Here is a 22217-nt window from a genome sequence, read left to right on the forward strand (position 1 = left end):
CCCACTCTGCATCAGACATTGCCACACAACATGGATGGTACCATCTTCTGCATTTGGTAACATTCAATCTGAAATAGATTTTTAAAACACATATCCAACAGTATTACGTTATGGTCTTATCATATGTTATGTTATCATATTTACAATTGTATACCTGAGATCAGATCTTTTCAAAAGTATCCATTTTAGGTGCTGCTTTACACTGCTACTCAGCATCATTTAAATGTCCAACTTTTTTTTTTTTTTTTTTTTTTTTTTAAGTACACTCACCCATTTTGTGGTTTGGCTCTGTCCTTTTGAGTACTTCTGGCCACAACTAGAGCAGTGGTCCTTTTCACTGAAGACTGAAATATTGTAATTTTATAAACTTTCACGGTTGAGTTCAGAGTTGGTAAGTAATGGATATGAAAAGCAATATACAGGTCTATGTAAGTCCAAACATTTTTACAGATGTTGACACTACTGACTGTATTAGACATGGACCCCATGACAACTCCATTAAAATGAAGAAGCAGAAGCAGAAGCAGAAGCAGAAGCAGCAGCAGCAGCAGCAGCAGCAGCAGAAGCAGCAGCAGCAGAAGCAGCAGCAGAAGAAGCAGCAGAAGACCAGAGCACTGCAGAATAGTCTTTGCCATGTTTATCCTGAGATCTTTTAGGCCTTTTTGCAATGTGGCTATTTGGATTTGCTGGGGACAAGAGGAAAAACCACCACATCTTCAGCCATCTGTTTTGTCATTGAAATACAGAGTAGACATAAAATGTCACTTTTTAGATGGTGAAATGAAGGTTGTCATGTTAAAAAAAAACAAAAAAATTTTTGCAATTTTTCCTCCATATTCAGACAACTGAACTGGGGATTACAAGCTCACCTTCATGACAAAAACACCACAGCTCTGCCCATCTTTTTGGATGCTGTGGTTGATTGTAGCGGGCTTCCATTTAATACCCACCCAATCAGTCTTCTGATGCCGGTTCTGCCGCATGTTGAAGTACTGGCTGTAGTGATCGTTGAAAAATGTAAACAAAATTAAAATTAGCCTTACTGTTATATTGTCATAATTTGCTAAAGGAGAGAAAAGAAGCATTGAAATTATTAGTACATACAGATGATATTTTTGGCTGTAAAATAAAAAAATCAAAATTAAATATATGCAATTGTGCATACAGTTGTCCGGTATCAGGTGGTACATAGTAATATGCTATTAAAATTACCACACCCTACCGAAACCGTGATGCAGCATCACCTGAGTCTTTGTCCTCAGCCTGACACATGGGACCCATGATGTACGCATTTCCGTTCGACTTGTGCAGATGCTAAAAGGAAAACTTACATGCCATTACAATTTTACTATTACTTTATCATTCAATGTGAGGCAGAGTGTATATTATATAATACTTACCAGGAATTTCCAGTGGTTGTTTGCTGCATTGATGGCCCCATCATTCCGTCGTAGTTGTCAAAGTCAACCGTATACAGTAGTAGCAAACAAAAGCATTTTTAAAAAGGTAATGCTTCATGTTTCTTAAGTTTAATACATTTTCATTTATAAAAATTAACTATATTTACCTTGCGCAAAGAGTGATTGCTCATGTCAGACCGTGCTCCAAAAACTATTATCCCAGCTGAGTAATGGTTTAAGAGGTATATTCTTTTGCCCAAACCATTCTTGTTCAGGATGGCTCTGAGGTAGCACTCGATTGTCTGAAAAATAAATTATTCCATAAATGATTTCTCTGGTAACTTCAGAAAATTTATGAATGCAAAGGTGATGTTTGTTATGTAAGAAATATTTACCTCACCCAGCAGCCACTTGTGTGGTGCTAGGGAATTGAGTTCACTCTGACGAAGTGCCTAAGTGCTGGTCTTGTCAGGTGATTCAATGACAGCAACGACCAATTCACTGTCCCTTTTGCGCCAAATTTTCTGCTGTTAATGTAGAACAAGCATGCACTCTTTTATTCAAGCATGAAAGATACTGTCTTTTTCTTTGGGTAGACTGTTAATTTCAAGTAGCTGAAGCAAACTGAAAAAAATAAAACTATCATTGCTGCAGCCATGGGTTAACCTTAACTGGTGATACTTTCAAAAACAGAAAATTGAGAGCACAATTGTGAAAAGCAATATTCCTCCGACCCACACCTGCCTGGCCCCGCAGCCGGCCTTCTGTGTCCGCCGCTCAACACGTGCAAACAAAACAACACTCACGTTTTGCCTGGGGAATACCGTCCCGCTATTCGCCCAGGCTGACGTTACAAGACCAAACGGACACAGGCTGCGCTTCAGGCGTGTGGTTGTTCTCCTGTGGTGGTGGTGGCGGTCTCCTCTCGCCGTCTGGCCCTTCGCCGAGGTCCTCTGCCTTCTTTTTTCCTCTCCACGCTGCTTTCCTGCTGCTTAATTTTTTTTTTTTTTTTTTTTTTTTTTTCTTAATACTTGTCTGCATTGGTCTTCATAGCTTAGCGCCACTAAAGGGTGTGAGCTTCTTGTGAAGACTGATGCACTGTTAATCTTGCAGTCAAGTATTTTATACCCATAATGCGTGGTTGTGACCATCACCCACCCTCCCTGGAGACTAGCCTAACAGCCTTTATTGGAAAAACTTCCTAATATGAGTCAGAGAGGGCCGTGATACACCAAAGTGTGTCAGGGGGAAAGTAAGGAAACAAGCAAGGGGGAGGGGGTAGGTGCTTAAGTCCTGAGTTATATAGTGACAGTGCATGCGGAGAAGAAGGAGGAAAAACAAACAAATGAACAAACAAACGAAAGAAAGAAAAAAACGGGAGAAACAGGCAGTGTAGCTGATGTATTGTAGCCTTGAGGTGGTTGTGCTTCATGCAGATTATCAAAAATAAACATATACATGTCTACTATACTGTACTGAACAACAAAACAAAAGAGAAGTCTATACTGAACACCAAAAATGTGAGAGTCTTGGTGGGGGAAAGCCCGATTGCAGAGAAGAGTTGCCAGCGCTTGTGGTAGGTCTGAGACGCAAGTGGGCCTTTGGAGTGATCCCATCGGTTCTTTGCGATGCGTCACGGAGCTGAAGTATTGAACATGCATGCGTATTTGAACCCTCCCAATGTGTTTATGAAAACCATCACCAGGGTCCAGGGCCAGCCCTGCGGGGGAAGGGGGGCGGTATGGCATCCCAAGAACGCAGGAGCGCCCAGACCCCAAGACCAGGGAGCCGCAGAGGCAGCAGGACACCACGCAGGCCCAAGGACCCAGGGCGGCAAAGGCCGGCACCCCTAGAGAGCCAGAGACACACCCCAGACAGGCGGGGCAGGAGGGCCCGCCCACCCACCGCCCGACGCGGACCGCCCCCACCACCCCAACCACCACCCGCCCCCGACCACCCGCCCGCCCCCACCCCCACCCCCCACCCATGGATGCACCCAGGGACCACCCCCAACCCAAGGAGCCAGGCGCGGGGGCCCGGCACCGCCCCCGGGGAGAGAACCAGCACCGCACCGGACGGGCCCGCACCAGGCGCCGGCCACCAGCAGACGCCGGACCGGACAGTAATGAGAGCCCACCCAGGTCCGGGCGGACGAGGGAGGCAAGGAGGCGGTGGTACTGCAAGGCATATGTCCCGGCGCATCGGGAACCAGGGGACGCGAAGGGCCACCCACCCGAACCCCCAGGATGGGCCCCCACCAACACACGAGAGAGCGGACCGCCACGAGCAGTCAATCCCCCATCGGGACCCCCTAGCAGAGGGCCCATAAACCACAGCCGGTCAGGAGGCAGAACCCCGGCAGGAACCCACAGAACCCCCAGGGCGCCACCCGGCCCACCCGCCACGGGGCCGCGGGACCCCCCGGACACCGGGAATCCAGCCAAACCACCATGATGTAAATGGGCTCCCTGGCTTCAACCCTCAGCCCAGGAGGGCCGGGCCCCACTAGCCATGCCATGCGTATCTACAGTGTGTGTAAACCCCCTTACTATGATTCTCCGATCCCTGACGGAGAAACATTAACCCTACACCGTGAATGTGAATGTGAGTGCCCATAAGTGTGATGTGGTGCATTAAAATTGAGGGACATAAAAAGGAATGCTTAAAAAGGAATGTCACCTGTGCTCGCCACCACCTGAGGCTCGTTGCGCTGATTGCTGCCGGGGGCAAGTCCGTGTGCAAGTCCGTGTGCAGTTCAATGTCAGTTTGGAATTGAAAACTCTGCATGCAGTTCAACATAACTCTAACTGAAATAATCAAAATACTGCAAACAAGGTAACAAGGGCTTTACAGCATACGACATCCCTCTGTCCTTATGACCCTCGCAGTGGATAAGGAAAAACTCCCCAGAAAAAAACCTTTAACGGGGAAAAAAAACGGTAGAAACCTCAGGAAGAGCAACTGAGGAGGGATCCCTCTTCCAGGATGGACAGACGTGCAATAAATGTCGTACAGAACAGATCAGCATAACAAATTAACAGTAATCCACATGACACAATGAGACAGAGAGAGAGAGAGAGAGAGAGAGAGAGAGAGAGAGAGAGAGAGAGATGCAGGTAATGACAGTAGCTTACAACAACATTATTGAAAGTAATAATATTATAGTTATAGTTCTGGCTACTGTGGTACAATATGTTGAAAGTATGTATTAATATCTGGCAGTATACATGTGTGACAACAGTCGTGTATAATAACAGTAGAAGTATGACTAATGACTAATGATGGCAGCAGCAGCAGGAGGCATCTGGCGGGACCACGGCAGCAGCACAACCACACACGTCACGCTGTCCAGGCACCGCTGTGATATGAGTTAATCTGAGAGACAGTGGAGCACAAAGGCTCCGGAGAAGAAGCCGAGTTAGTGACATCCAGAATGGCCGAGTTAGCAAGATGCAGTAATAGAATATGAGAGAGAGAGAGAGAGAAAAAGAAGAAGAAGAGAAGGTGCCCGGTGTATTATAGGGGGGTCCTCCGGCAGACTAGGCCTAAGTCAGCCTAACTAGGGGCTGGTACAGGGCAAGCCTGAGCCAGCCCTAACTATAAGCCTTATCAAAGAGGAAAGTCTTAAGTCTAGTCTTAAATGTGAAGACGGTGTCTGCCTCCCGGACCGTAACAGGAAGATGATTCCACAGGAGAGGAGCCTGATAGCTAAAGGCTCTGGCTCCTGATCTACTTTTGGAGACTTTAGGGACCACGAGTAACCCTGCGTTCTCAGAGCGCAGTGTTCTGGTGGGATAATAAGGCACTATGAGCTCTCTAAGATATGACGGAGCTTGACCATTTAGAGCTTTATAAGTTAACAGTAGGATTTTAAATTCAATTCTGGATTTTACAGGGAGCCAGTGCAGAGAAGCTAAAACAGGAGAAATATGATCTTGTTTATTAGTTCCTGTTAGTACACGTGCTGCTGCATTCTGAATTAGCTGGAGAGTTTTTAAGGACTTACTAGAGCTACCTGATAACAGAGAGTTACAGTAATCCAGCCTAGAGGTAACAAAAGCATGGACCAATTTTTCTGCATCTTTTCAGGTCAGGATAGGCCTAATTTTCGCAATATTACGCAGATGAAAAGAATTAAAAGACAAATCTTGATCAAATATTACTCCGAGGTTTCTTACGGTAGTGCTAGAGGCCAGAGCAATGCCATCAAGAGAAACTATGTCATCAGATAAAGAGTCTCTGAGTTGTTTGGAACAATAACTTCAGTTTTGTCTGAATTTAACATCAGGAAATTGGTGCTCATCCAAGTTTTTATGTCCTTAAGGCAATTATGGAGTTTAGTTAATTGATTACTTTTTTCTGGCTTCATCGATAAATACAACTGAGTATCATCCGCATAACAATGGAAATTTATAGAGTGATTTCTAATGATGTTACCTAAAGGAAGCATATATAGAGTAAATAGGATTGGTCCGAGCACAGAACCTTGCGGAACTCCAAAACAAACTTTGGTACGTAATGACGATTCATTATGAACGTGAACAAACTGAAAACGATCAGATAAATAAGATTTAAACCAGCTTAGTGCAGAACCTTTTAGGCCAATTAAGTGATCCAGTCTCTGCAGTAGAATTTGATGGTCAATTGTGTCAAACGCCGCACTAAGATCTAATAAAACAAGTACAGAGACAAGTCCTTTGTCCAAAGCAATCAGAAGGTCATTTGTAATTTTAGCTAGTGCTGTCTCAGTGCTATGATGCACTCTAAATCCTGACTGAAATTTCTCAAATAAATTATTATCATGGAGAAAATCACACAGCTGGTCTGCGACTACTTTCTCAAGGATCTTTGACATAAAGGGAAGATTAGATATTGGTCTATAATTGGCTAACACCTCTGGATCCAGGGTGGGCTTTTTTAGTAGAGGTTTAATTACAGCTATCTTAAAAGACTGTGGTACATAGCCTGTTAATAAGGATATATTGATCATATCTAATATATGAGTGTTAACTAAAGGAAAGACCTCCTTAAGTAGCCTAGTTGGGATGGGGTCTAAGAGACATGTTGATGATTTGGATGAAGAAATCACTACAGTCAATTCTTGAAGAGAAATTGGGGAGAAGCAATCAAAATATATATTAGGTTTTACAGCTGTGTTTGAGGTTAGATAGGTACTATCTGAGGACAGGAGGTCATGAATTTTGCCTCTAATAGTTAGAATTTTGTCATTAAAAAAGCTCATAAAATCATTACTGCTAAGGGCTAAAGGAATACAAGGCTCAATAGAGCTTTGACTCTCAGTCAGCCTGGCTACAGTGCTGAAAAGAAACCTGGGGTTGTTCTTATTGTCTTCTATTAATGCTGAGTAATAGTTTGCTCTGGCATTGCGGAGGCCCCTCTTATAAGTTTTGAGACTGTCTGTCCAGATTAAACGAGATTCTTCCAGTTTGGTTAATCGCCAATTCCTTTCAAACCTTCGCGATATTTGTTTTAACTTACGGGTTTGAGAGTTATACCAAGGAGCGAACTTTCTTTGCTTATTAAGAAACATTAAGAAATTTCTGATGTAAGACGCTAACAGCAGATTTGGAACAGAAGGACATGCTGGTTTGACTCTGAACTGAGAGTAAATGATGAAGGTGTAGTGTACAGGTGGTGCTGTGACTGGCCGGTAACTGAAGCCTGATTCACTGAATTATGTCCGATAAGAACAACCCAAATGTGTCTGTATTTTTTTGTTTATTTTTCATTTTTATTTCTGCCTCACTATCAACACATGCTCATTCTTCCATACAGGTAGGCCTACCTGTGGTTCTCAATAAAAAGTAAATACATGCTATCTATAACTAGGTTGTAAATAAACCATAAACATCAAATATCAAATTAAATGAATAGTATTAAATACATCTGCATCAATAACCTGGAAAATAAGCCAACAGTTCACAAAGAGACAAGCCAGGCATACATTTAAGTACTCATACTGCCATCTACTGGTGGAGAGTCAGCTTAACCTACTTCCACTCTGTTTCGCTCAGGCAACAGCGCATTACGGTGGAAACCCAGTTAAATACCACTGCTAACAGTAACAACTCTGCACACACAGTAATTGCTGGTAATTGTTGGTTAAACTATATTGCGAACTGTATTGCACCAAAAAATGCAAATCATTAATCCAAGACTTTACTCATGCTGTGTAGATGAATCAAAGGCACAATATTAATCTACATGTAATCAATCCGTTTCCATTGGTCCATTTTTTTTTTTTTGGTGTATTTATTTACTTATTAATTTGTCTGATTGATTAATTTATATTAATGTATTTTTCCTCAGATGTTACCCTGGTACGCGCTCGCATAACGTTAATGTTATAGAATGGCTATTGTATTCTCTTGGCTTTTATTTTGAAAGGCCCATATTTACTTGGACTTCCGGGAAGGTCACCTGCCTTACTTTCCTTCACATTCTTTTCAAGAGGAAAATTAAAACAGGCATTGGAAGAAACCAAAATTGGACCGTTATTTAGTCCGTGTACTTTTTGTCAGTCTTATATTTCGTTTTAACCAAATAACTGGAAAACGGAAATGCCATGGTTTTTCATTTCTTCGTTTTAAACAAGAAACTACAAAAGATAAAACAGAGTTGTTTTTGTTGTCTGAATCAAAAAAATGAAAAAATGAGAAAAAACAAATTCAAATAATAGCCCGATTTTGGTTTCTTCCAATGCCTGTTTTCATCTTTCCTCTTGAAAAGAACGTGAAGAAAAGTAAGACAGGTGAGCTTCCCGGAAGTCCAAATAAATATGGGTCTTTCAAAATAAAAGCCAAGAGAATACAATAGCCATTATATAACATTATGCGAGGACATACCAAGGTAACATCTGAGGAAAAATACATTAATATAAATTAATCAATCAGACAAATTAATAAGTAAATAAATACACCAAAAAAATGGACAGACAGAAACAGGGATTGATTGCATGTAGATTAATAGTGTGCATCTGATTCATCTACACAGCACGAGTAAAGTCTTAGATAAATGATTTGCATTTTTTGGTGCAATACAGTTCGCAATATAGTTTAATCAAGTAAAAATCAATAAACAGATGGCTTTACTGCTGACTTTTATAAGCAATTTTCAGCAAGCCTGGTTCCATTTTTAAAAGAAGTTTTTGCTGAAAGCATCTGCCCCCTACTTTAAATCAGGGTTTAATTACACTCATCCCCAAGCCCAAAAAAAGACTCTCTCTTGCTAGACAATTGGCGCCCTATCTCCTTACTAAATAATGACTATAAAATATTCGCTTTATTACTAGCCAATAGACTGAAATCTGTACTTGACACGATTATTGATGAGAGTCAATCTGGCTTTATGTGAAATAGACATATTTCTAACAATGTGAGATTAATCTTAGCTATATTAGACTACTCTGAGCTAGTTCATGGTGATAGTTTTATTCTTTTTTTTTTAGACTTTTATAAAGCCTTTGTTTCTTTAGAGCATGATTTTATAATGTCAACCCTAAACAAGTTTGGTTTTGGTCAATTCTTTTGCAAATCGGTTCAGACTTTGTACACTAATGGAAACAATTCTATTAAACTAAGCAGCGGCACCTCTCCTATTGTTCCCTTTAAATCGTGGAGTCCGGCAAGGATGTCCTTTATCTGTATACCTCTTTCTCCTGGCTGCCAAACTTCTCAATTTACACATTAAAAACAGTCCTATTAAAGGCATTAGTATTGCAAACAATGAAATTGTAATCAGTCAGCTGGCAGATGATACTGCCCTGTTTCTTAAAGATGCTTCTCAAATATCTGTTGCGATCAGTACTATTCAATCCTTCTCTAAAGCATCTGGTCTCTGGCTTAACCTCAATAAATGTGAACTGCTGCCAGGGAATAACTGTTCTACAACTTCACTTTGTAATATTCCTGTAAGAAATTCTGTTACAAACTTTGGTGTCCATATTACTAAGGATAGAAAATCCAGAGCCAATTTAAACTTTTCTCCTCTGATTGAAAAAACTCAAAAGGTTTTTATCAATCAATCAATCAATCAATTTTATTTATAAAGCCCAATATCACAAATCACAATTTGCCTCACAGGGCTTTACAGCATACGACATCCCTCTGTCCTTAAGACCCTCACAGCGGATAAGGAAAAACTCCCCAAAAAAACCCCTTTAACGGGGGAAAAAAAACGGTAGAAACCTCAGGAAGAGCAACTGAGGAGGGATCCCTCTTCCAGGACGGACAGATGTGCAATAGATGTCGTACAGAACAGATCAGCATAATACATTAACAGTAATCCATATGACACAGAGAGAGAAAGAGAGAGAGAGAGAGAGAGAGAGATGCAGGTAATGACAGTAGCTTACAACAACATTAATGAAAGTAATAATATTATAGTTATAGTTCTGGTTACTGCGGTACAATATGTTGAAAGTATGTATTAATACCTGGCAGTATACATGTGTGACTATAATCATATGTGTATAATAACAGAAGAAGTATGACTAATGACTAATGATGGCAGCAGCAGCAGCAGGAGGCATCTGGCGGGACCACGGCAGCAGCACAACCACACACGTCACGCTGTCCAGGCACCGCTGTGATATGAGTTAATCTGCGAGACAGTGGAGCACAAAGGCTCCGGAGAAGAAGCCGAGTTAGTGACATCCAGAATGGCCGGGTTAGCTAGATGCAGTAATAGGATACGAGAGAGAGAGAGAGAGAGAGAGAGAGAGAGAGAAGGAGAGAAGGGGCCCGGTGTATTATAGAGGGGTCCTCCGGCAGACTAGGCCTAAGTCAGCCTAACTAAGGGCTGGTACAGGACAAGCCTGAGCCATCCCTAACTATAAGCCTTATCAAAGAGGAAAGTCTTAAGTCTAGTCTTAAATGTGGAGACGGTGTCTGCCTCCCGGACTGTAACAGGAAGATGATTCCACAGGAGAGGAGCCTGATAGCTAAAGGCTCTGGCTCCTGATCTACTTTTGGAGACTTTAGGGACCACGAGTAACCCTGCATTCTCAGAGCGCAGTGTTCTGGTGGGATAATATGGCACTATGAGCTCTCTAAGATATGACGGAGCTTGACCATTTAGAGCTTTATAAGTTAACAGTAGGATTTTAAATTCAATTCTGGATTTTACAGGGAGCCAGTGCAGAGAAGCTAAAACAGGAGAGATATGATCTCGTTTCTTAGTTCCTGTTAGTACACGTGCTGCTGCATTCTGAATTAGCTGGAGAGTTTTTAAGGACTTACTAGAGCTACCTGATAATAGAGAGTTACAGTAATCCAGCCTTGAGGTAACAAAAGCGTGGACCAATTTTTCTGCATCTTTCGGTCAGGATAGGCCTAATTTTCGCAATATTACGCAGATGAAAAAATGCAGTCCGTGAGGTTTGCTTTAAATGAGAATTAAAAGACAAATCTTGATCAAATATTACTCCGAGGTTTCTTACGGTAGTGGCAGGGGCCAGAGCAATGCCATCTAGAGAAACTATGTCATCAGATAAAGAGTCTCTGAGTTGTTTGGGGCCAAGAACAATAACTTCAGTTTTGTCTGAATTTAACATCAGGAAATTGGTGCTCATCCAAGTTTTTATGTCTTTAAGGCAATTATGGAGTTTAGTTAATTGACTGCTTTCTTCTGGCTTCATTGATAAATACAACTGAGTATCATCCGCATAACAATGGAAATTTATAGAGTGATTTCTAATGATGTTACCTAAAGGAAGCATATATAGAGTAAACAGGATTGGTCCGAGCACAGAACCTTGCGGAACTCCAAAACAAACTTTAGTACGTAAGGATGGTTCATTGCGAACGTCAACAAATTGAAAACGATCAGATAAATAAGATTTAAACCAGCTTAGTGCTGAACCTTTTAAGCCAATTAAGTGATCCAGTCTCTGCAGTAGAATTTGATGGTCAATTGTGTCAAACGCCGCACTAAGATCTAATAAAACAAGTACAGAGACGAGTCCTTTGTCTGAAGCAATCAGAAGGTCATTTGTAATTTTAACTAGAGCTGTCTCAGTGCTATGATGCACTCTAAATCCTGACTGAAATTCCTCAAATAAATTATTATCATGGAGAAAATCACACAGCTGGTCTGTGACTACTTTCTCAAGGATCTTTGACATAAAGGGAAGATTAGATATTGGTCTATAATTGGCTAACACCTCTGGATCCAGGGTGGGCTTTTTTAGTAGAGGTTTAATTACAGCTATCTTAAAAGACTGTGGTACATAGCCTGTTAATAAGGATATATTGATCATATCTAATATATGAGTGTTAACTAAAGGAAAGACCTCCTTAAGTAGCCTAGTTGGGATGGGGTCTAAGAGACACGTTGATGATTTGGATGAAGAAATCACTGCAGTCAATTCTTGAAGAGAAATTGGGGAGAAGCAATCTAAATATATATTAGATTTTACAGCTGTGTTTGAGGTTAGATAGGTACTATCTGAGGGCAGGAGGTCATGAATTTTGCCTCTAATAGTTAGAATTTTGTCATTAAAAAAGCTCATAAAATCATTACTGCTAAGGGCTAAAGGAATACAAGGCTCAATAGAGCTTTGACTCTCAGTCAGCCTGGCTACAGTGCTGAAAAGAAACCTGGGGTTGTTCTTATTGTCTTCTATTAATGCTGAGTAATAGTTTGCTCTGGCATTGCGGAGGCCCCTCTTATAAGTTTTGAGACTGCCTGTCCAGATTAAACGAGATTCTTCCAGTTTGGTTAATCGCCAATTCCTTTCAAATTTTCGCGATATTTGTTTTAACTTACGGGTTTGACAGTTATACCAAGGAGCGAACTTTCTTTGTTTTTAACTTCTTTTAAGAGGAGCTACAGAGTCGGCGTTGTTCTTAGCGAGCCTAGGTTGCTATCAACAAAATGATCAATTCGGGAGAGGTTAAAGTCGGCACGTGAAACCTCTGTTACTGAAGGTATTGGTATTGAATTTAACGAAGAAGTAATCTTTTCCTTAAGTTTTGCGACAGCACTATCTGATAAACATCTAGTATAGTAACTGTTGCTGAGTGGCGTGTAATCAAGTAAAAAGAAATCAAAAGTAATCAGATAATGATCCGATAGCGAGGGATTCTGTGGAAAGACTTTTAGGTTATCAATTTCAATTCCATACGTCAGAACTAGATCGAGGGTATGGTTAAAACAATGAGTAGGTTCATGTACACCCTGACTGAAGCCAATGGAGTCTAATAATGAGATAAACGCGTAGCCAGGAGTCATTATCAACGTCGACATGAATGTTAAAATCGCCTACAATAATAACTTTATCTGATTTAAGAACTAAACTGGATAAAAACTCTGAGAATTCAGATAAAAATTCAGAATACGGGCCAGGAGCACGGTACACTATAACAAATAAAAGTAGCTGCGAGGTTTTCCAGGTCGGATGTAAAAGACTAAGAACGAGGCTTTCAAATGAATTATAATCTAGTTTAGGTTTAGGACTGATTAACAGGCTAGAGTTAAAAATGGCTGCAACTCCCCCTCCTCGGCCGCTGCCTCGAGGAATGTGGGTATTATTATGACTGGGAGGAGTGGACTCATTTAGACTGACATATTCATCTGGACACAGCCAGGTTTCAGTGAGACTGAGTAAATCAATATGATTATCTGATATTAATTCATTTACTAACACTGCTTTAGACGATAGAGACCTGATATTCAACAGTCCGCATTTAATTCTCCTGTTTTGTCTTTCTGTCACAGAAGAGGTTTTAATTTTTATGAGATTGTTATGCACAACTCCTCTTTGTTTAATTTTAGATTTAGATCATTTAGGCGGTCGGGGGACAGACACCGTTTGTATAAAACTATTAAAACTATGGCTGGGTAACTGAACTAGAAGCTCAGAGAGGCGTTTAGGACTGCGTCTCCGAGTCCTGGTCTCAACTCTGGGTTGTCAGGGATTTAAATTACTAATAAAGTTTGCCAGGTTCCTAGAAATGAGAGCAGCTCCATCCAAAGTGGGATGAATGCCGTCTCTCCTAATAAGACCAGGTTTTCCCCAGAAAGTTTGCCAATTATTAACAAAACCCAACCAGTGGCTTCAAAGAGATCTGTCTTTAAAAGGCAGAGTTCTGATCACTAAGGCAGAAGTCATCTCTCGTCTTACCTATGTTGATCAATCTGTTGATAAGATGCTTTATATTTTTTTATGGAAAAATAGAACTCACTATGTTCAGAAATCTGTAGTTTTAAACTCATACAATAAAGGAGGATTAAATTTCATAGACTTTAGCTCACTCAACAATACATTTAAAATATACTGGATCAAACAATATCTCAAAAACTCTACTGCCACCTGGAATTTTATCTCTCATAATGTCTTTTCACAGTTAGGTGGCCTAAAATTCATTCTGCTCTGCAACTATAACATACAAAAAATCCCAATTAAACTTTCCAACTTCCATCAACAGGTTCTTTTGGCATGGGCTCTGCTGTACAAGCAACTATAGATATAACAGATATAACTTCTCTCCACAGAGATGTTATATCTGCAACAACTCTAATATTGTCGATAAGAACAAGTCATTATTTTATGATAAATGGTTCAACAATGGTATTTTACTGTACTAGTCAGTCAGCTCTTTAACAAAGAATGGCAACTGTACAGTTACTCAGAATTCCTTGCAAAGTATAAGATTCCAGTAAGCCCAAAAGTTCTGTTTGATGCTGTTCCTTCTGGTCTTTGTATGTTATTCCTTTGTTATGTTATTCCTGTTATGCTTTTGATAATGTCACCCCCAGACCCAATTCAACTTCCTTTAGGTAAAATCTGTCTCTCCACTTATAAAGGCTCCAGCTCTAAAATCAGGTCCTTGTTTCAGGCAGATCTAGTCTCCACCTCCCCTGCTATCTTTTTCTGGAGTAAATCTGTCCCTAACATTGACCAGGAAAAAATCTGGTCCCTACCACAGAAGTTCCTTTTAAGAAACAAAACCAAAGAAGTCTCTTTCAAGCTGCTCCACAGGTTTTACCCAACAAAAGTGCTTTTACACAAGTTTGCATTGATGTGAACTGTTCTTTCTGTGGTTTGCACCTGGAAACCATCTCACACTTATTTTGGTCTTGTGAATTTACACATAAACTATGGAAAGACATTAATTAATTTGTCATCAATAATATTTTCCCAAATTTTACTCTGTACTACCAAAATGTCATTTTTGTCTATTTTGACTATAATAAGAAGGACATTGATGCTTTCTTTCTCACAAATCTAATCTTATTTGTTGCCAAATTCAACATTCATAAGTGTAAATTCTCAAAACAAAAACCTCTTTTTTGGTATTTAAATCAGAAATAGAACATTACATAGCAACACTATCTCATTCGTAAAACAAAAAAGCTCTTAAAACGATCAATGTCTGTACTATGTTTGTCTTTATTTGAAAATACTCTTGTGTTTACTAATTATTTTTATTTATTGATTTTTTTTTTACTTTTGTGTACTTATTTTACTTTTTTTTTACTATATATTATTTATATAATTTTCTCCTTTTCTATTCTCTGCTTTCTCATTGGTAAATGTTTATATCCGTTTGTAATGGACTGTTTGAAAAAAGTCTGTTGCATATGTTACGTTTGCAAGGTTGTTACATTCAATAAAGTTGATTGAAAAATATAAATAAATAAATCTGGTTTTGGGATGAAACCGTTGTGATGTATCAGATCAGTCTGATCAGCTGCAATCAGCTGTCCAATCAATAACTGATATCCAATCAGGGGGGTGTGCTGGTCGGTAAAAGACTTCCGTGAAGGCTGCACTCGTGTATCCTTGCTTCCCTCTCCTCTGAACGCGCTCGAAAGCACTAATGGTGTGTTCATTTTGTACTCGGAGGTTGGAAATCAGAAGTGGGAATGACGTCACCTCCGAGCTGACAACAGTTTTTGCATTCTAGTTGATGACAGTGGACAAGTTCGAGTTTAAACTTCCTACTGGGAACTGGGAATTTCCGACCACTGAGTACAAAATGAACGCACCACAAATGCACGAGTACGAGTGCATTTAACGAATTGAGACGTCCTACAAGATGTCAACTCTCAATCAATTTCCAGGTCAAGTGATCGATGATGGAGGACGGGGGAGTCAAGGAGGGATATTGGGATGAACCCTGTGTGTTTTTAGAGAAATGAGACATCTTTTCCTCCGAAGTAGTACGTGAAGCGACGTCTGTTTCTAATGACAGCGGCAGCTGATTACAGCTGGATCAGCTGTCAGGAGGCTTTATCAACAGCTATAGAAAGATGTAATGGAGTTTGTGTCTGCACACACATAATGTAATAAACTAAGCACAAAAAGTAAGGAAATTTGTAGCAAAATTATGGCAGCAGGGCCCATGCTCACCTGATTGTCAGCACCTGGGGGTAGGCCTACCAGAAGCTCAAAACAAGAGTCAATAGCAACAGCAAAAAAAAGAAAGTGAAGATTTGGCAAATGTTTCATGGGCGCAACCCACATACTCAGCTCTGCTGCTCAAAAATGCATGTTTCTTACAAATGCGGCACCATTTAAAAGCGCTACCGTAAGAAACCTTGGAGTAATAATTGAGCAAGATTTGTCTTTTAATTCTCATTTAAAACAAACCTCATGGACTGCATTTTTTCATCTGAGTAATATTGCAAAAATTAGGCCCATCCTGACCTGAAAAGATGCAGAAAAATTGGCCCACGCTTTTGTTACCTCTAGACTGGATTACTGTAACTCCCTATTATCAGGTAGCTCTAGTAAGTCCTTAAATACTCTCCAGCTAATTCAGAATGCAGCGGCACGTGTACTAACAGGAGCTATATCTTAGAGAGCTCATAGTGCCATATTATTCAACCAGAACACTGCACTCTGAGAATGCAGGGTTACTCGTGGTCCCTAAAGTCTCCAAAAGTAGATCAGGAGCCAGAGCCTTCAGCTATCAGGCTCCTCTCCTGTGGAATCATCTTCCTGTTGCGGGCCGGGAGACAGACACCGTCTCCACATTTAAGACTAGACTTAAGACCTTCCTCTTTGATAAAGCTTATAGTTAGGGCCGGCTCAGGCTTGCCCTGTACCAGCCCCTAGTTAAGCTGACTTAGGCCTAGTCTGCCAGGGGACCTCCTATAATACACCGAGCACCTTCTCTCCTTCTCTCTCTCTCTAATGTCCTGTTACTGCCTCTTGCTAACTCGGCCATTCTGGATGTCACTAACTCGGCTTCTTCTCCGGAGGCTTAGTGCTCCACTGTCTCGCAGGCTAACTTATATCGCAGCAGTGCCTGGATGGTGTGGTTGTGCTGCTGCCGTGGTCCTGCCAGATGCCTCCTGCTGCTGCTGTTATCATTTGTCATACTTCTATTGTTATACACATATGATTATTGTCACATATGTATACTATCAGATATTAATATTTACTTTCAACATATTGTACCACAATAGCCAGAATCATAATTATAATATTATTACTTTCATTAATGTTGTTGTAAGCTATTACCTCCATCATCTCTCTCTGTCTCTCTCTCTGTCTCTCTTTCTGTGTCTCATTGTGTCATACAGATTACTGTTAATTTATTATGTTGATCTGTTCTGTACAACGTCTATTGCACGTCTGTCCGTCCTGGAAGAGGGATCCCTCCTCAGTTGCTCTTCCTGAGGTTTCTACTGTTTTTTTTATGGAGTTAATTGTTTAACTTAGGTTCAGGAGCAGGATCACGCCTCAACCACTCCTCTAATCACCTGACTAACGTATATATACCAGCACAGCTCTACCACAGGCCTGTCAGATCTCTCGAACACTGGCGACCCTACGTATCTCAGCAAGTGTGTTTTTTCGTGTACTCACTGAGATGGATCATGTGCGGCAAGTCACCCCGTCCGGATCTGACTCCGACGACTTGTACGACTCCCTGTTTGAGCCAGGTGATCCTCTGACTCTGTCTCAGCGGTCTGCCAGTAGCTGAGACTCCCAGGGGAGCCGGCTGCGCTCTGTGGTCCACATCCCTCGATCTCGCCGTGGTTCTCCATTGGGCTCCATCAACGAGATCGCCCCGACTCCTAGTGGGTGAGAAATCGACGATGCATCCACAACCGTGGGAGTCAGCAGCGGTCTCCTCATCCTCCTTTCCACAGTGGTGCAGCATCTAGTCGACCTCGCTACTCCCACGGTGCTCCGTCATGGTCCATTCGGCCATCTCCACCATCTCCACGTCCACAACAAGAGCCCGACATCAGGGATTGGACCATTGCCCGGCTCCAGCAGTTCCTGAGGGCAAAAAACATCCCCTTCCACCGCAGCGACAATAAGTCCAGGCTGTTCCAGCTCTATTCAGCCACTGTCCGGGCTCCCGAGACCAGCTCCTTCTCCCAAGCTGGCCGCACTTCCGGGTTCCCTTCCGAGGCCTATTCCCGCCAGCGTCACCGTCGGTGATGTCACGGCGCCTCCACCACTCCAGCCGGAGCAGCCTCTCTCATTCATTCCCCCAGCCGGGGGTCAGGTTGTATCACCCCTTGTGCCTGCTCCCTCTGATGCAAATATGTCACGCACAATATCTGCCTTCTTCTCCTCCCTGTCTCGCAGGCCTCCACTCTCATCCCGTGCACACACATCTTCCATCCCCACATCCCTTTCCCCCTACCCTTCCTTCCAACTATCCTCTTCCGGCTGGCATCGCAGCCCAGGAGCCCCGTCCTGCAGCACAAGGGGCTCCTCCGGCAGGCGTTTCACTGCCTTCAACTCTCTTTCTGACGTGTCTCTCCTTACCCCTTCCCTACTCACCCCCTACCCCCTCCCTTTCCCAACACCCTAATGTTTTTTTCCTCTGCTGCTGTCTACACTCTGGCCACAGCCACACCACCAGCTCCGCCAGCCTCTGCCATTCACCGCCCCTCATCCGTCTCGCACTCACTGCGCCAGCAAATATTGTCCGGTAATTATGTAGACCTAGCCCAGCTCATTCAGCCATCTTTTTTCGACAGTAGTCAACCCAGGGAACTGCAGACTGTCCTTGGTCCAGTTCTATTAAAGCAGTCACTGCCAGCCAGGTCTAAAGACTTGACTCCTGTTGAGTTTGCTCTAGCTTTCTCCCTCTTTCACGACGTCATCTGCTCTGCTTTTCCTTACCGTCGATCAGAGCTGGATGACTATCTGTCCATCGTGTTGGACATGGCTTTGCGTTTCGGGGGGGCAGGATTTTATAGCTACCATGTCCACTTTGCTGCACAAGCAGCCGGCCGGTTGCAGCAGCTAAATCAGGGGACGTACTGGGGGGTCCTCGATTCTCCTCGATTCGCAGCTCGTTCCTCCCCCTCCTGCGACTTATGTGGCGCCCCCTCTCACCTGGCCTCTGCATGCACTATCATGGCTCCTCCACCGCACTCCTGCCCCACCACTCCACGCAATGCCCCGATCCTCGACTGTCTGTCTTCTGCTGCACCTCCTCCTCCTGTCATCCCCAGAGCCAAGGACGCACGTCCCACTGTCAATGTGCCGGTGTCAAAGGGCGTCGACAAGCGAGGACGGCCGATTCTCTATCAGGGCGGCAGGATGGTGTGCAATAATTTCAATCAGTGGGGTTGCAACACGTCTGGCTGCTGCCTCCTGCACATCTGCTCCTTCTGCGGGGGCACTCACGCCAGGACCACCTGCCCCCACAATCCCACCAACACAGCAGCATGACTAGAACGTCACCTCGGCACGCCCATCAAGGTATGTGCACTCGCTGCTGCTGCTCTCAGTGATCACCCTGATAAGCAGTTTGTTGATTTTCTCATCTCTGGCTTCACTCACGGTTTCCACCCTGGCATGGAGGTGCTTCCTGATTCTTCCCACACGTGTCACAATCTTCAATCCGCTCTCACTGAGCCCGACACTATTGACACGTTACTGGCAAAAGAGGTCACTGAGGGATTTATGATAGGCCCTTTCGATCATCCTCCTTTCTCTGTATTCCGTATTAGTCCCATCGGTGTCGCCACACGTAAATACTCGGGGAAAAAGAGTCTGATCATTGACCTGTCTTCCCCATACGGCTCCGACATCCCAAGCATCAACAGCCTCATTCCTAGCCCGGATTTCTCCATGCAGTACGCCACCATTGACCACGCCATGGCACTGATCCGTCTGGTGGGACATGGGGCATGGCTGTCTAAGGCAGATATCACCAGCGCATTCAAGGTCTTGCCCATTCACCCCGACTTCTGGTGTTATTTTGGTGTCTGCTGGAAGGGGGCTTACTACTTCTCTGTGCACCTCACTTTCGGCTGCAAGAGCAGTCCCAGAGTCTTTGACTCTTTATCCGAGGCTCTATGCTGGATCCTCTCCAACAATTACAGGCTCCCCTACGTGCTTCATCTCCTTGACAATTTTCTTGTCGTGACTCCTCTGTCCTCACCTCCTCGCCACGGTCTCACTACTCTTACGTCCGCATTTTCCAACCTCAGCGTCCCTCTGTCCGAAGAAAGAACTTCAGGACCTGGCACGTCCATCGAGTTTCTGGGCATCACTCTGGGCTCACTGTCATTCCAGGCTTCACTGCCCTTGGAGAAAGTGCAGCGCATCTCGCTGCTCTTGTGTAATTATCTCCTGACAGACAGGTGCACCAAACGCCAGCTGTTCGCTCTCCTCGGGCACCTCAATTATGCCATCCGCATAATTCCACAGGCAAAATCTTTTCTTTCTCAACTGCTGACCAAAGCTGCATCCATTCCCTCTCTCCACGACCGCGGGGTTCTGGACGACACTTGTAAAATGGAAATGCGCATGTGGCAGCAATTTCTGTCATCCTGGAATGGCATCTCATTCTTCTATGATGACTTCATCACCCATCCCGAGGACATTCAACTCTACACGGATGCGGCTCCCTCTGTAGGTTTCAGCAGGTATTACGGGGGGAGGTGGTTTGCTGCTGCTTGGCCCTCCGAGTTCGAGTCCCTCGACGCAGAGTCACGCTCTCCCTCGTCTGCTCTGTACGAGCTGTACCCTGTGATCATCGCCACTCTAATTTGGGGGCACAAATGGTCTAAAAAATGCATCACTATTCACTCTGACAACACAGCAGTAGTAGATATAATCAATAAAGCCCGTTCCCAATCCCCAGCCATCATGCCATTCACCCGCAGACTCACTCTCATCTCCGCTCAGCATCAATTCATCCTCCGTGCGTCTCACATTCCCAATCACCACAACGCCATCGCTGACTCACTCTCCCGCTTCTCTTTCCAGAAATTCAGATGCTTGGCTCCAGACTCGGATGTCCATCCCACACCAATCCCACCGTTTTCAGTGACCATATTCAATTAAATCCTCATCTGGCAAATCTGACTCGCACCTCCCAAGAAACCATCCTTAATAGTTTAGCACCAAGCACACTATCTGCTTACCTCACCGGCTGGAAGAATTACCACGCCACTTATCATCTACCATTTCCCTCTCTGGACGCTATGTCCATGTGCAACTTCATCACGCACTGTCATAATGTAACAAAGATCCGGGCCTCCAGCATACAAACATATGTGGCTGGTATCAATTTATTCCATAAATTATCCACCGGCCTCCCTTGTCAGTCAATCTCTTATGCTCACGTCACCATACTAATCAAAGGCTTACGAAAGCACGAATCTGCTCTGCCACTGCATACGCACTCTGCGCTCCGGTTACATTTCTCCCACAGTTGACTTAACACTGGAATCAATGTTTCTACTTGCTTTCTTCAGATTCCTGAGGTGCTCTGAATTTGCTCCAACCTCATCTGTCTACAATCCTTCCCGTTATCCCAGTCTATCCGACATCACCACTCACACTTTTGACTCGCTCATATTCGCACTCTGCAGGAGTAAAACTGATCAGTTAGGAGTATCCTTTGCCATTTACATCTTTCGCCTCAACTCCTTTCTCAGCCCGCACGAGCCACTGACCAGATACATCCACACCCGGTATTCTGCCCACGCTTCACCACAAGATCCCCTCTTCCTCACCGAAACAGGGAGGATGGCCACCCGTTTCTGGTTCCAGAAACACTTCCATAATATCCTCCGTCTCTTCGGAATTTCATCAGACCATTACTCTTGCCATTCGTTCCGCATCAGTGCTGCCTCCTCAGCCGCCAGATCAGGAATTTCAGACAAAGGCATTCAGGTCCTCGGCCGCTGGTCTTCACAAGCATATCAAACCTACATCCACAATAACCTCAGTGATCTCCGTCTAGCACACGACAGACTAAGCCTCACTTAATCAGACTCTTTTGGGGGCTTCCTAACAGCACAGGCTCATCAGAACACGAGACGGAACCCCCACACTGAGTCCCTCCGCCCACATCTACACCTCACCCAGTCCGACCCTCCGATGACGTCATCTCCATCCCATTCATTCACCTGCAAATCTGCACTCCCCCATTCATCACCACCCCATTCATAACCATTTCTCTGACAATCACATCTTTATTAAATCTTTACAATGCATATCGTTGTGGTGTGGTCCTTGCTAGTGAAATGGAGTTAATTGTTTAACTTAGGTTCAGGAGCAGGACCACACCTCAACCACTCCTCTAATCACCTGACTAACGTATATATACCCGCACAGCTCTACCACAGGCCTGTCAGATGTCTTGAACCCACCCTCCCTCCCCTTCTGTTCCTCTCTCTTGTCAATCTGCTGTGTACCTATCCTCATCTCATTCTAGGCATCGACTGGGGGGCTTCCTAACAGCACGGGCTCATCAGAACACGAGACGGAACCCCCACACTGAGTCTCTCTGCCCACGTCTACACCTCACCCAGTCCGACCCTCCAATGATGTCATCTCCATCCCATTCATTCACCTGC

The 22217-nt window shown here is 43.5% G+C and overlaps 1 protein-coding gene and 1 long non-coding RNA gene across 2 annotated transcripts; one reads left to right on the top strand and one right to left on the bottom strand.

Annotated features, from left to right (window-relative positions):
- Positions 1 to 897: 897 nt before the first annotated feature.
- Positions 898 to 1534, bottom strand: LOC125905884 (uncharacterized). The gene is made up of 3 exons (XR_007451716.1): positions 1401 to 1534; positions 1245 to 1314; positions 898 to 996 (listed from the first exon to the last, which is right to left on the bottom strand). It is a non-coding gene; the product is annotated as an uncharacterized LOC125905884 (long non-coding RNA).
- A 17666-nt stretch (positions 1535 to 19200) lies between these two features.
- On the top strand, positions 19201 to 20697 carry LOC125906356 (uncharacterized). The gene has a single exon (XM_049604969.1). It carries the CDS (start codon positions 19201 to 19203, stop codon positions 20695 to 20697), a length of 1497 nt encoding a protein of 498 aa, XP_049460926.1.
- Positions 20698 to 22217: the final 1520 nt, after the last annotated feature.

This window comes from Epinephelus fuscoguttatus, linkage group LG18 (assembly GCF_011397635.1).
Source record: "Epinephelus fuscoguttatus linkage group LG18, E.fuscoguttatus.final_Chr_v1".
In the NCBI taxonomy this organism is placed as follows: domain Eukaryota; kingdom Metazoa; phylum Chordata; class Actinopteri; order Perciformes; family Serranidae; genus Epinephelus; species Epinephelus fuscoguttatus.

What these genes read in the sequence shown, in the direction of transcription:
- LOC125906356 (XM_049604969.1), top strand. Translation starts at nt 19,201, where the DNA reads ATGGAGGTGCTTCCTGATTCTTCCCACACGTGTCACAATCTTCAATCC.